We start from the raw sequence: 13,225 nt of genomic DNA, 5'->3' as shown, positions 1-13,225 counted from the left end.
GCGGCGGCGCGTCGCTGAGCCGCACGTGTGCGAGCGAGGCGGCTGTGAGTCCGCCTGAGCGCTGCGGGGGCCTCGGCGAACCCCGCGCTCGCTGCCTATGCTGGGCTGCCCTCGCGGTTGGTTCTTCCGAGTGGCCCTTCCCTCCGCCTTCCTCCCGCCCCCGGAGCAGCGCGCCCGCCTTCTCGTCGCCCGGCCTGCGCCGCGCGCACGCTCTCAGGCCTGGGGTAAGTGTGCGGCCTCCCGTCTGCCGCCTGGGCTCCGCGGCCACCCCTCGGCCCGGCGCCCCGGCCCGAAAGCCCGCCTGGAGGGGCAGCATGGCCTCGGAAGGAGTCCGGGTCGTGTCGGAGCCCGCGGTGCGTACACGGCGCCTCCATTACGCATCGTGCCCGCGGGAGCGCGGCTGGAGCCCGGCTGGTCTCGCGCCTCGGCGGTGCCAGCCCCGCGCCCCCGGCTCTCCGGGCGGTTCCTAGCGGCCGCCGCGCCCTCTCTGCTCCCCGCGGCGCTGTCAGCGCGTGGATCCCTGTCCCTCTCCTCCTCTTCTTTGCCGCGACGGTTCCTAAACTCTTCTTCCTCCCGGAAGAGACAACCCGCCTTTATCCTGAAGCCCTTTACAGCGCTCCCGTGCACCGCTGGGCCCGCCCACGTTCTTTCATCCTCTTATCTCTCATTACTAACAGCGATCCTACTATGTTCCCGGCAGGCTCTCAGGTGACTGTTTTATAGACGTTTCCCAGTGGAGGAGAAAACCAGAGTTTTTCTCGGTCAGATTTAAATGAGTGGATGCAGCAGGGGGTTGCTGGGCGTGTTGAAACTAATCCGCGAGGTGTCTACCGCCAGCCTTGCACCGAGAGATTTAAAAGTACACTCTCATTGCCTGGGTATTAGGGCCTGCCAAGAAATAAGGTTTGGAGAGTTTAGTCTTTCACATATTTAGTTCTGTTGTCAGACCACTTTTTTTTTTTTATTCCGAAAATATAGGATAACTAAAGGTTGGTTTTTGTTTCAAGTCTCTAATCATCTGTGAATCGGGCATGCTCCATCACCTGGGGATGCCTTGGCGGTTGAGGGAACTGTCAAAAATCAGACTACTGTATACTCATTCTGAAAAGGGACTGCTAAATATGGTCAGTGATTTTGGTCAGTCATTAGGCCGGGTAGCCAACAGTTTGTATGTATTAATTTACAACTCCTTAAGAACTTATATTTTGGTAGAAACTGGTGCATTGGAGCGATTAGTAAAACATGGCTTTTGGCCCCAGATGGGAGAGAGAAATGACAGTCCAGCTGGTCCCTTGACCAAGTTTGCTCCTATTTCAGGTCCTTTGTTGGCCCTATTTCTGCTGCTTTTCATGTCTAGTTCTTGCTTCAAGCCTTTGCTCACAAGGCACCTCCTTAGACTTCACTGAAGAGCACTCCTCTTATTCTCACTGCCCTTACTCTGCTTGATTTATGGCTTTTACAGATGTGCGTTTCCTGAGATTGTTCTAATATTTTTCTCTGATATGTAAGCTCAGTTGAGGCAGGAAATTTTCTTTTCCCCATTGCTTGGAACAGTGCCAGACAAATAAGAGGTGCTCAATAAATATTTGTGAAATGAACAAATCTAACGGACTTCATTACTTCACATATTAGAGTGTAGTGTGTGCCCTGCCCTAATGAGACGGCTCCTTATTGTGAGAGCTGGAGGGCTTCTTGATGCTTTGCAGAGAAGGAGAAGAGGTACATTTATAAAGAATAAGTTGTGGAGGGTTTTGAAGTACAGATGAGATTGAGACTAATATTGCTGTTTTTTCGACGTTCATCTTGCAGGAAATTATGTTAAGGGACTATCAATGTTGCATTAAAATTTTGAAAATGCTAAACTTGATTTTTATTGTGGATTGTGCTGCTGCTGCTAAGTTGCTTCAGTCGTGTCCGACTCTGTGCAACCCCTTAGACGTTAGCCCAACAGGCTCCCCCATCCCTGGGATTTTCCAGGCAAGAACACAGGAGTGGGTTGCCATTTCCTTCTCTAATGCATAAAAGTGAAAGTGAAGTCACTCAGTCGTGTCCGACTCAGCGACCCCATGGATTGCAGCCCACCAGGCTCCTCCGTCCATGGGATTTTCCAGGCAAGAGGACTGGAGTGGGTTGCCATTGTCGTCTCCGATTGTGGATTGTAGAGGAAGCTTATTTGTGAATCTAATTTCTTAATGAAAAACTTAAAAACTGTTGGAATTGTAAAACTTCTAATCCCGTTTGGTTCATTTGGAGTGTAAAAGAAATAAAATCTATTACTTTAGTATTTCCTCTAATGAATTGTGTAGGACTTCGAGTTCATGGGTACTCATCAGTGGATTTCATTTTCTTCCCAGAAGCATCAAATGTCTGGTCTCTAATAAAGATTGCTTGACATTTGAGATGCTATCTTACTATTTTGGATAGTGTATTTGTTCAGCTTTGTGTTTTTTGAAAATTTTTGAAATTTTAATACCATTTTAAAAACTCATAAAGCTAGGCCTTTTACTTCCCATCCCTCCCCCCCACCTTTTTTTTTCCCTCCCTTTTTTTAAAGCCAGTCGTTTTTTGAAGACTTGAATATGTATATTTGGATTTTCCTGAATGCAAACTCATTTCCTTAGAGCAGTTGAATGGGGACAGTCAGGGTTGTCTTTCTGGTTAAATTCTTCTCAGCCTCTTGGATGTTCACATGGTCCTCTCTCATTTAGAAATTATATTTCATTTCAGTCTTCTCATTTACGTATTTTCTGGTTAAGAAATTGATGCTGATTTTAGTTCTGCCTCCCCTGGTCCAGAAGTTTGCACAGCTGTTCTAGTAAATATGTTCTCAGCTTCTAGGCCCACAGACAGAACTTAGCAAAATATATATTAAATGATTTATAATCACTTGTGTTACATATACCTTGATAATTAATGTCTGTATTAGGGCCATCGGCTAAAACAAATGGAAAATAATTTTGTTTAATGAGCTTGTCTTTGCAATTAAATGTAACAAGAAAAAAGGATCAGGCAAGTGTCCAAAGTAGCAAGAAAAAGACTGCCAGAAAATACTAAAGGCCTGTTTTTTTGGTGCTCTTGGCAGTGCTTTGAGGGTCTCTTAAAATTGAAATGATGTTTGAAGGAGAGAGCCATACTTAATGAGAAAACAAAAGAACCATAAGAAGCTTTGATTTTTTTTTTCCCCAGACTCAGCAGCACAGTTCTTCAGTGGAAAGCATCCATAATAAATATTAATGACCAACAGCTGAATAGCAACAGCTAGAACAGACCTTTGACCAAGTCATCATTTTTCTGCTTTACAGAGAAAGGAAGTGAGACTTAAGAGTGGTGGCTCACTTGGTTAATGGCACAACCTAGATCAGACTCCAAGTCATATGCCCAAACTGCCACTCACCAAACAAAAGTTGACACCAGTGGTTGATACTTCAGATCCACCGTCTGCTAATATCCTCATTCCAGGGATGTTAGGTGTAACAATGCTGTCCTAAGCCTTCTAGAATTTCATTCACATAGGGGAAGATGAGGGGATGGAGTGATACCCGTATTTTGGTTTAGGTGACTGGTAGTTTGTTAGTAAGATTCTTTGAGGTAAGAGATGCAGTTTAAAAGAAGTGCATTTGCGGTGGGAAAAGATGAGATTACTTCAGGGCATGTTGAATTTGATGTTTGATTCCACTTCTTACTAGCTGTGTGAACTAGAGCAAGAAACTCTCTGGGCTTCAGTTTTTTAGGGGCTAAGGTGGGAATAATAATGACACATAAGTCACAGGGCTAAAGAGAGGCTTGAGTGAGCTCTGTGCACACACTATCGTTGTTTAGCTTTTGTTCCCATTGCCTTGGACCCTTGAGTGAACAGAGAGTTGGAGATGGGTCTTGGCTGGAAAACGAGACTGAGAAGGAATCAGGATGGGGGAAGGAAGGGGGAAGACAAATGAAAGCAGCAAGTTGAGCAGGAGGGGAAAAGAGCACCTCGAGAGGCAGGAGAAAAGCATGGAGTAGAGGTCAGATCTTCCACCTGAACGTAAGCTTCGTGCTGGTGGGCTGTTTATTTGATTTGCTTGTGTGTCGTGTTGTGTCGTGTATGGTGCCTGGAATAATGCCTGGCACAGAGGTGCACAGTGAGTGTTTGTTGAGGGGATGAAGTATGGGCACGAGGAGTGAGTGAGTGCTAAAATGAGTCTTGACCTCCCTTCAGAGGGCTGCTCTTGTTTGGCAATGGTTATAATAAGGGGTTTTGCGAATGTGCTGGTAGGAGGTGTGCTGCCTGAGGACCCCTGTTTTCTTTGTGAATGGCACACAGGAGTTGGAGGGATGGCAAGACAGCCTGGAGGGTTGTCACGAGAAGAAGTCCACTCACCTGGCGTTGTGTTCTCTGGCCAGGAGCATGGGTGGAGACAGCAGAATTGGTACTCAGTTGAAGTTTAGCAGGGATCTTGCAGCAGGACTAGTGAGCAAGAGTGTTGAGTGTTGGTTAGGAGTTTGGAGTTGTTGAGCTTTGGTGTACTTGCGGAAATGAAGATGGTAGAAGTGGTATCTTGGAACTGGAGGTCTTGGTGTGTTTGAAGAACAGGTGATGGGAGAGAGGGAGCAGTAGAGCTGGAAAGAGTGGTGGCTTGATGAGAGTAGAATAATTAGTGTATCTTTTTATACCTTGAACTTTTATAATAAAGCATTTCAGACATGCACAGTAGAGAGAATGACATGATGACATCCCCATGTTCCCATCACCCAGTTTCAACAGTTATCAACTCATGACCAGTCTTGTTTTAAATCTGCACCCCACTCCACTTTCATTCTCCACTGGTAAATTATTTTGAAACAAAGTCCAGACTTCATATCTTTTTTCAACCATAAAGATTTGAGTCTGTATCTGTAAAACATAAAGATTCTGTTAAGTGTAACCACAGTGATATTGCTGAAGTTGAAGCTCCAATGCTTTGACCACCTGATGCGAGGAATTGACTTCTTAGAAAAGACCCTGATGCTGGGAAAGATTGAAGGCAGGAGGAGAAGGGGATGACAGAGGACGAGATGATTGGTTGGCATCACCAACTCGATGGAGTGTGTTTGAGCAAGCTTGGGAGTTGGTAATGGACAGGGAAGCCCGATGTGCTGCAGTCCATGGGGTCACAAAGAGTTGGACACGACTGAGCGACTGAGTTGAATAGTGATATTGCACCTTAAAAGCTGACCATACTATCTTAATGTCATAACTGTCCGCACTGTTTCAATATCCCTGATTGTCTCATAAATACATTTTTAACAGTTGGCTTGTTAAACCTGGATTCAAAGAAGGATCCAGGTTTATCTATTTGTACATTCCCCTTTCCTCCTTTTCCTGTTGCTATTCATTAGTTGAGGGACTGTCCTGATCCTTGTTGAGTTTTCCACATTCAGACTTCTGCTGATTGCTTCCCCGTGGTGGTGGTGAACGTTAACATCTTCTGTCTCTTTATGCCATCTAAACCAGTAGACATAGTTTCAGTCAGTAAGAACTTCACAGACAACAGCATGTCCTTTCAGGGGCCTGCAGCATCTGGTTGTCTCTCTTTTGTGATGTTAGTGGCCATTGATGTCATTGCCCAGGGCCAGTATTTCATTAAGGAATTGCTACTTAGTGTGTCTTTGATCTCTGTAGATGGGGAAGAGTTTCAGCACCTGTTTCAGGACTTCTCAAAAATATCTACTGATGCTTAATATACTTCTCTGGATTCTCTGACAGGTATTAGAGAGTTAATATCCTGGCAAAGGTTGGGGGCGGGAGGAGAAGGGGATGACCGAGAATGAGATGGCTGGATGGCATCACCAACTCTGTGGACATGAGTTTGAGTGAACTCTGGGAGTTGGTGATGGACAGGGAGGCCTGGCGTGCTGTGATTCATGGGGTCGCAAAGAGTTGGACATGACTGAGCAACTGAACTGAACTGATCCTTAGAGAGTCTTCACACCTCTTGAAGGAGGACAAGAGACTAGCATTTATTTAGTTCCTACTGTGGCTAGCCACTCTGTGTTTGTCATCTCATTTCATTTTCACAGCAGTCCTGTGAAGCACATATTATTCATGTTTTTCAGCTGAAGAACAGGGGCTAGGAGAGGTTATTTACTCTGACCAGTTACACAGCTGGAAAGTGGGGTGGGAAAGCCTGGTGTTTGAGTGCCTGTATGGGTAGTGCACTTGAAGGGAGGTAAAATGGGAAGATGTGGACTTAATAGAGAGGAGGGCATGGGATTTGGGCCTCAGGGTCTTCAGATGAGTCTTAAAGGACAGGTGGTGGTGCTGCTGCTGCTGCTCAGTCATGTCAGACTCTTTTCAACGCCATGGATTGCAGCACGCCAGGCTCCCCATCCTTCACTGTCTCCTGGAGTTGTTTCAGTTTCATGTCCATCAAGTCAGGTGAGACTAGGTTAATCTGAGAATACAGATATGGAGGACTTCCCCCTGGAGAGAGTTCTGTGAGTAGTCAGGCTGGGATTGGGACCTATGGGGGCTGGGCCTGAGTTAGAGGCATGTGTGGAGGATTGGAAATCAACACAGTACCAGATGATAGACGGTGCCGAAGCAGAATGGGGAAGAGAAAGTAACTGGGGTTTCTGTCGAGGCTCTTGGCCCTCAGGTTGTTGAGAAAGAACCTGATGAGTTCTCTGCATTCTGGGGAGGAGGTCGATGTGCAGCTTACCTCAGCCCTCCCTGAAGAGAGCAGAGTGCAGGACTCCTAAGGCTATCAGGACCTCCTGGTAGATCCTGCACGCCAGCTGGGAACTTGGGGTGGGGAGGGGGTTGTTTTCTTCTAGAAATGTCTGTGTCTCTTTTGGCTGGCAGGCTACTTGAGGGGAGTGAATTGGGACAGATGGGTGGCCCTGATATCACCGGGTTGTAGGCGACTGAGAGAACTCGCCTAGGCTGTGGGTGGTCATCTCAGGCTTAATTTCCACTTGGTTGAAGGTCTTGCCATTGTAGATGCCCACCGTGCAGCCCACCACCTCAGGCAGGATGATCGCATGGTGCAAGCGTGTCTTCACACCTGGGGCGTCTCGGTGGGCGGGGCCTCCTTGGCTTCCTGCAGGCGCTTCTACAGCCATGCTGCTCGCTCCAGAGGCCACAGTTCCAGGTCAGCAGCTACAGGACGTGCTCAGACCCTGGTCGAGGTCCATACCTCCGCTGGGGAGCCGTTGTGGGTTTGGGGGGAAGACTGTGTATGACACAGTGTAATAAGTGACTCAGGGATGTCCACCACGTGCCAGCAGCATCGCAGACCTGTACATGTGCTTGTCTCCTCCCCACCCCTATGCCCCCGTGCCTCTTTCTGGGGTCCCTGTGTCAGGAAGAGTTCCGCTACCCTCTCAAGTCCCCAGGACAGAAAACCTGAGTCATCCTATAGTATTTCCTCTTTCCTCCCGCATTGGTCACCCAGTGCTGTCTGCACCACCTCCTAAACGTTCCTGAACCCACCTGCACCTTCTGTTACCCTTGCCTCAGCCTTAAATCAAGCTGATTTCTTTCCTCGGTTGTTGTCTTACCTAATCTCCCAGCCTAACTCCATCTTTCTCTTTGAAAAGATGCCATGAAATGTCTCTGACTCATGAATCAGATGGCAGTTCGGTTTTTCAGATGTAATTCCCTCCATTCAGCCTGGTGTGGCTTCAGCCAGCTCCCAGCTTTAACTGCAGGCTCTCTCCTTGTCTGTTTCACTCTTTGTGATGCGGGGCCACTTGGAGGGGCTCCTCTAGTTCTCCGAGCATCTATGCCTGCTGCACCACCTTCCTCCCCCCTTTTCCACAGCCTCTCTCTTACTCAGTCCCCAAAGCTTAGCTCGGGTGTTCACGCTGGTCTTTCATTAGGAAGGGGTCTTCACAGACACCCTCACCACCAGTGCCCCATGGTCTTCTGTGTGTTGTCATGTCTCCAAGTAAGCCCCGGGCCCTGTCTGCCTCCCTCACTGGTGTACAAGCTCTGAGGGCAGTTTGTTGAAATAAAATGAGAATGAAATAGCACCAACATCACATAAGTCAGTGTTCTCTTGTGCTATACCTTGCTTGCTGCTACTGCTGCTGCTAAGTCACTTCAGTCGTGTCCGACTCTGTGTGACCCCATAGACGGAAGCCCACCAGGCTCCCCCGTCCCTGGGATTCTCCAGGCAAGAACACTGGAGTGGGTTGCCATTTCCTTCTCCAATGTGTGAAAGTGAAAAGTGAAAGTGAAGTCGCTCAGTCGTGTCCGACCCTTAGCGACCCCACGGACTGCAGCCTACCAGGCTCCTCCATCCATGGGATTTTCTAGGCAATAGTACTGGAGTGGCTTGCCATTGCCTTCTCCATACCTTGCTTAGAACACGTGAAAAATAAGTGCTTTCTTACTTGAATTGAGATAATTTTATAAATTGTATAACTAGTTGCAGTTCACTTTTGTTCCTGTTTCTTGGTTTCTTCCGTTTTCTTAACTATTTTTTTTTGTCTTTCAAACAAAATTATTTTTACTGACATTTTTCTCTACCTCCCCCCCCTTTTTGTAGCCGTCATGATCCTTTTTTCCTTTTCCTTTTCTTTCCATTCTTGATTTTTGACAGTGAGGCAAGATCAAACATGGATTCTTAAAATTTAGTTCATCATTATTGCTCTGCTGTAGATGCTTCTATAGATGGGATTCTGGTTAACCAGGAGAACTAGGATGTTCTGCTCATTTATGTTCTTTATGTTTACTGAGTTTGTATATTACTTTAAGCATCTCCCTGTATAATTAATATAGGGCTTCCCAGGTGGCTCAGTGGTAAAGGATCCACCCTGCAATGTGGGAGACACGGGTTCGATCCCAGAGTTGGAAAGGTACCCTGGAGAAGCAAATGGCAACCCACTCCAGTATTCTTGCCTAGAAAATCCCATGGAAAGAGGAGCCTGGCGGGGCCACAGTCTCTGGGGTCACAAAAGAGTCAGACATGACTTAGCAACTAAATAAAAATATAATTAAGAAAAAGCCTTATCCCTGTTTCACCTAGAGCATTAAATAAAATCAAATTAGACAAGCACTTGCAGTCTTAGATATTAATAAATGTGTGCTCTGTACTGCAAAGTATATACGGCTTCCTAGACTTTTGCTCAGTGATTTGTGTATTAGCTTTAAATGATCTGTATTTTTTTAATTGTGGCAGAATACACAAAACATCATTCTGACCATTTTAAAGTATATAGTTCGGTAGTGTTAAGTTCATACACATTGTGCAGCCAATATGTAGAGCTCTTTTTTATCTTGCAAAACTGAAACTCTGTACTTAAACAACTCTTTATTCTCCTTGCTTTTTTTTAAGTCCATTTTTAATTTTTTGGCTGTGCTGAGTCCTCATTGTGGCGTGCAGGCTTCTTTAGTTGTATACCCAGGGTCTAAAGTGCTTGGGCTCAGTAGTTGAGGCTTGGGCTTAGTTGCCTCAAGACATCAGGGATTTAGTTACTAACCAGTGATCGGACCCACATCCCCTGCATTGGAAGGCTCTGGACCACTAGGGAAGTCTCATACTCCTTGCTTTAAAAAAAAAAAAATGACCTGGTATGAGTATGTGTTCATGTCAGTAAATACATGTATACACTTTTATCTTAATCAGTTTTTCGAAAAGATAGCAAGATCCATGAATCAAAAGTTAGATGATACAAATGTAGTATTCAGTGAAAACAAGTCTTCCTGCTGTCCCCAGCCACCTGTACCCAATCCTAGAAGTAACTGCCTTTTCCAGTTTCTTTGAACATTGTTTTTACATATTGTTTGGCTTATGTACCTTAATGTCATTGTTCTTAATTTTTTTTTTTTTAATGTAAAAGCACTGAGGTGAGCATCCTTATAGCTAAAACTTGAAGCACTTTAATTAATTTCTTAAGATAATCCCTTAAAGAAGTATTTCCGGGTCAAAAGGCCTAATATTTTAAAGGCTTTTGATATCAAATTCCCTGCAGAAGTGCTGTACCATTTTTTCTATGCCACGAAAAGCATATTTGGAAGAATTATTTTAATAATTGATACTTAGGACCTTAGGAACAAAGTTAACTGTGCCTCTGTTTGCTGAAACCCAATTCTGTACAAAAGTGATTTTTACCACCTACTCTCTTCCTTCTAAAAGGTTCTCTTAAATGTCTTCTTGGATACTTGAAAATGGAGATGACAGAAATGCCTAGTGTGTCATTGAAACGGGGGTCCGTTGCCATCGAAGATAATGACATTGTGGCCCCAGCTGAGGAGGCCAAGAGGCAGAAGGTCTCAGAATGCTGTCCAACCACAGGTCAAGACGGGCTAGAGGACAGCTCTCCACCCAGCAGTGGAAAGGTGCCTGGGCCTCCCGAAACTGCTGGCCAGGGTAGAAAGAACTCTGAAGTTCCGTCAGAGGAAGAGGAGGAGGAAGATGGCCTCTCAGAGGAGGGTGAGGAGGAGGAGGAAGCGGAGAGCTTTGCAGACATGATGAAGCATGGGCTCACTGAGCTGGATGTGGGCATCACCAAGTTCGTAAGTTCTCACCAGGGATTCTCAGGAATCTTAAAAGAAAGGTTCGTTTTGTTTTTGTATCAAGTTATTTTTGTTTTATTAATTCTTTTCTTTAAAAAGAAATCAGTCTATTCTTCCATTTAGCGTTCTGTCCCCAAGGATTTTTCACACCAGTGGTCAGTCAGGAATAGGATGAAGAAAAGCTGCCCAAATGAGTAAATGAAACTATTTGAATATAAAATGAGTAAAAAATAGCAATTTCCCTGTGGCCTGCTTTGTTAGTATGTGAGTGGGTATTCAGTTCAGTTCAGTTCAGTCGCTCAGTCGTGTCCGACTCTCCGCGACCCCATGAATCACAGCACGCCAGACCTCCCTGTCCATCACCAACTCCCGGAGTTCACTCAAACTCATGTCCACAGAGTCGGTGATGCCATCCAGCCATGTCATTCTCTGTCGTCCCCTTCTGCTCCTGCCCCCAACCTTTCCCAGCATCAGAGTCTTTTCCAATGAGTGGGTATTACCTTAAAATAAATTACTTTCAATGGTAATTAAATGGTTTTGAGTTTTCCCTTTAATTGGTCTTAAAATCTTAAACTCTTTTACCTGATTGGGCCACATTGACAGGAGAAAGAAGGTGGTCTTTGTAGCCAGGTGGATCTGGATGTGAATGTAGTTTAGCCACTTCGTAGTTACTTAACTCCTCAGAGCCTCAGAATCCCTGTCCAAAAAATGGGTCATAATGCTACCTGGGAATAGTTAATAGGACTTTAAATAATGTATATAAAGTATTTAGCATAAAGGTAAGCTTCAGGGTGGCTCAAGGTAGATACACTGGCTTCCAATTTGGTTAAATTTGCTGTGTTTCATGATTCACTTTAGAATGAACTATATAGTCATAGGGCAACATTAGTAAGCTTTGATCTAGGCATTTTTCTGGAAGAAGATTCTAGAAGCTCAGAAGGTCTTTTCTGTACCTGGTACCAGGCCAAGGTGTGGATTAGACTTCATCATGAAACCAGAAAAATTAACTACATAACTTTGCACTGAAAGTTTTTATTTTTAATACCTGTTTTGCACAATAATAAGGCTTACTGTTGACAAACTTTCTCCTAGAATTAATAGGCAGCAAAATGTTAATGCTCTGATTTTCTTTTCCTCAGATACTCTGACTTCATCGTTCACGAAATAGGAAGAGATGGACGAATCAGCCATTTGAGTGACTTGTCTGTCCCAGTAGATGAAGAGGTAGGAACAGCTCTCTAGCAGAAGTCACCTTCTGTATAAAAATAATATTTCCTGGAGATCATAGAAATAGAGAGCTTTGACAGCCTCAAATTCTGTGTGTGACTCACTGGGAGTTCTCATGGTTATTTTAAAGGATCCTTCGGAAGATGTATTTACAGTTTTAACAGCTGAAGAAAAGCAGCGTTTAGAAGAGCTCCAGCTTTTTAAAAATAAGGAAACCAGTGTTGCCATTGAGGTAAGTAGTGCAAAAATGTGAAAAGTTTTTTTTAAGGTTTTTATTGCGTCTTTTTGGGTGGGTTTTTAGTAAGTGTCTTCTGGAATAATTACAGTAGTTAACAAAAGGATGGACTTGCCCTATTTGATCTAAAAGAGCATTGCGTTAAAAAAATGTTTTTTATCAGTGGCAGGTAACAAGTATTCAGATAAACTATGGCCAAAAGAAAAAAAAGTTACGTTTTTGCTTTAAAAAATTTTTTTTACACGACCACAAATCGACAAAAAAAATCTGCTGTTTGGAATTGCAGAGTGACCATTGTATCACAAAGTGTCTGCTGCAAAGAACTGTCACAGCCTGACAGTGTGGTCCTGTCAGGGAGGCCACGGCCCCAGCTCCAAAGGCCTCCTGGTCTCAACTGAGGCACCGGAAGTGGGGGGAACTAGGGGAAAGAGGTAAGGGAGTGTGGCTTTGCTTATCCTGAGACCACTTCTGTTCATACGAAAAAGAGCTCAGCTACTGCATAGAACAGTAAATGCCTTTTTAAAAGCTGTTTGTTGTGGAAGTTTTACTCTTCTCAGTTAGTGCTGTCACTGGTGGCTCAGCGGTAAAGAATCTGCTTGCAGTGCAGGAGATGTGGGTTCAGTCCTTGGCTTGGGAAGATCCCCTGGAGAAGGAAATGGAAATGGTAACCACTCCAGTATTCTTGCCTGGAGAATTCCATGGACAGAGGAGCCTGGTGGGCTACAGTGCACGAGGTCACAAGAGTTGGACATGACTTTACAACTAAACTACCACCACCACGGTCCTGGCCAGTGATATTGTGAAGTGAGACATGTTCTTAATTTCAGATCTTCAAAAAATGTAAAAACAAACAGGCAAATAATTTTGGCGGTATATTTTATTTGCCCTACTATTTTCAAAATATTTCAGTATATAATCAGTATTTTCAAAATTACTAATGACGTGTTTTATTTTCTTTTTTTCCTACTAAGTCTTCAGAATCCTGTGTCACTTTATACTGGTAGCACATCTCATTTCAGACTTGCCATGTTTGAAGTGCTCAGTTGCCGTGTATGACTAGTGGTTATTATAAGGGACACAGTAGCTCTAGGTAATCTCTGTAGCAAAGAAAATACAAGATTCTAAGAATCTTGTAGCACAAGACTTTTAGAATTGTAACTTTGTGTTAAATTCATCTTGTACTATATTTTGGTGACTTGCCTGTTATGGGTTTGTCTGAAATTGCCACTTCCATTGCTCCCAGGTAAAAACAGTTTACTGTAACTTCTCAGAATTTTGGGGGA

At 44.6% G+C, this 13,225-nt stretch overlaps 1 protein-coding gene across 2 annotated transcripts in view; it reads left to right on the top strand.

Moving 5' to 3' along the window:
* PUS7 (pseudouridine synthase 7) overlaps nucleotides 1-13,225 on the top strand; it is a 55,303-nt gene continuing 42,078 nt past the window's right edge. The window contains exons 1-4 of one of the 2 annotated variants that reach the window (XM_055420737.2): nucleotides 1-224; nucleotides 10,101-10,521; nucleotides 11,620-11,704; nucleotides 11,838-11,939. In XM_055420737.2, coding sequence (XP_055276712.2) covers nucleotides 98-224; nucleotides 10,101-10,521; nucleotides 11,620-11,704; nucleotides 11,838-11,939 — 735 coding nt within the window. In that variant the 5' untranslated portion in view covers nucleotides 1-97. The other variant, XM_055420738.2, reaches the window with a different exon arrangement.

The sequence above is a fragment of the Moschus berezovskii genome, chromosome 3 (genome assembly GCF_049115385.1).
Source record: "Moschus berezovskii isolate FMDL1 chromosome 3, NW_MosBer_1.0, whole genome shotgun sequence".
NCBI classification, from domain to species: Eukaryota; Metazoa; Chordata; class Mammalia; order Artiodactyla; family Moschidae; genus Moschus; species Moschus berezovskii.
The sequence above is the reverse complement of the archived record's forward strand: the minus strand, read 5'-3'. Positions and strand labels throughout refer to the sequence as shown.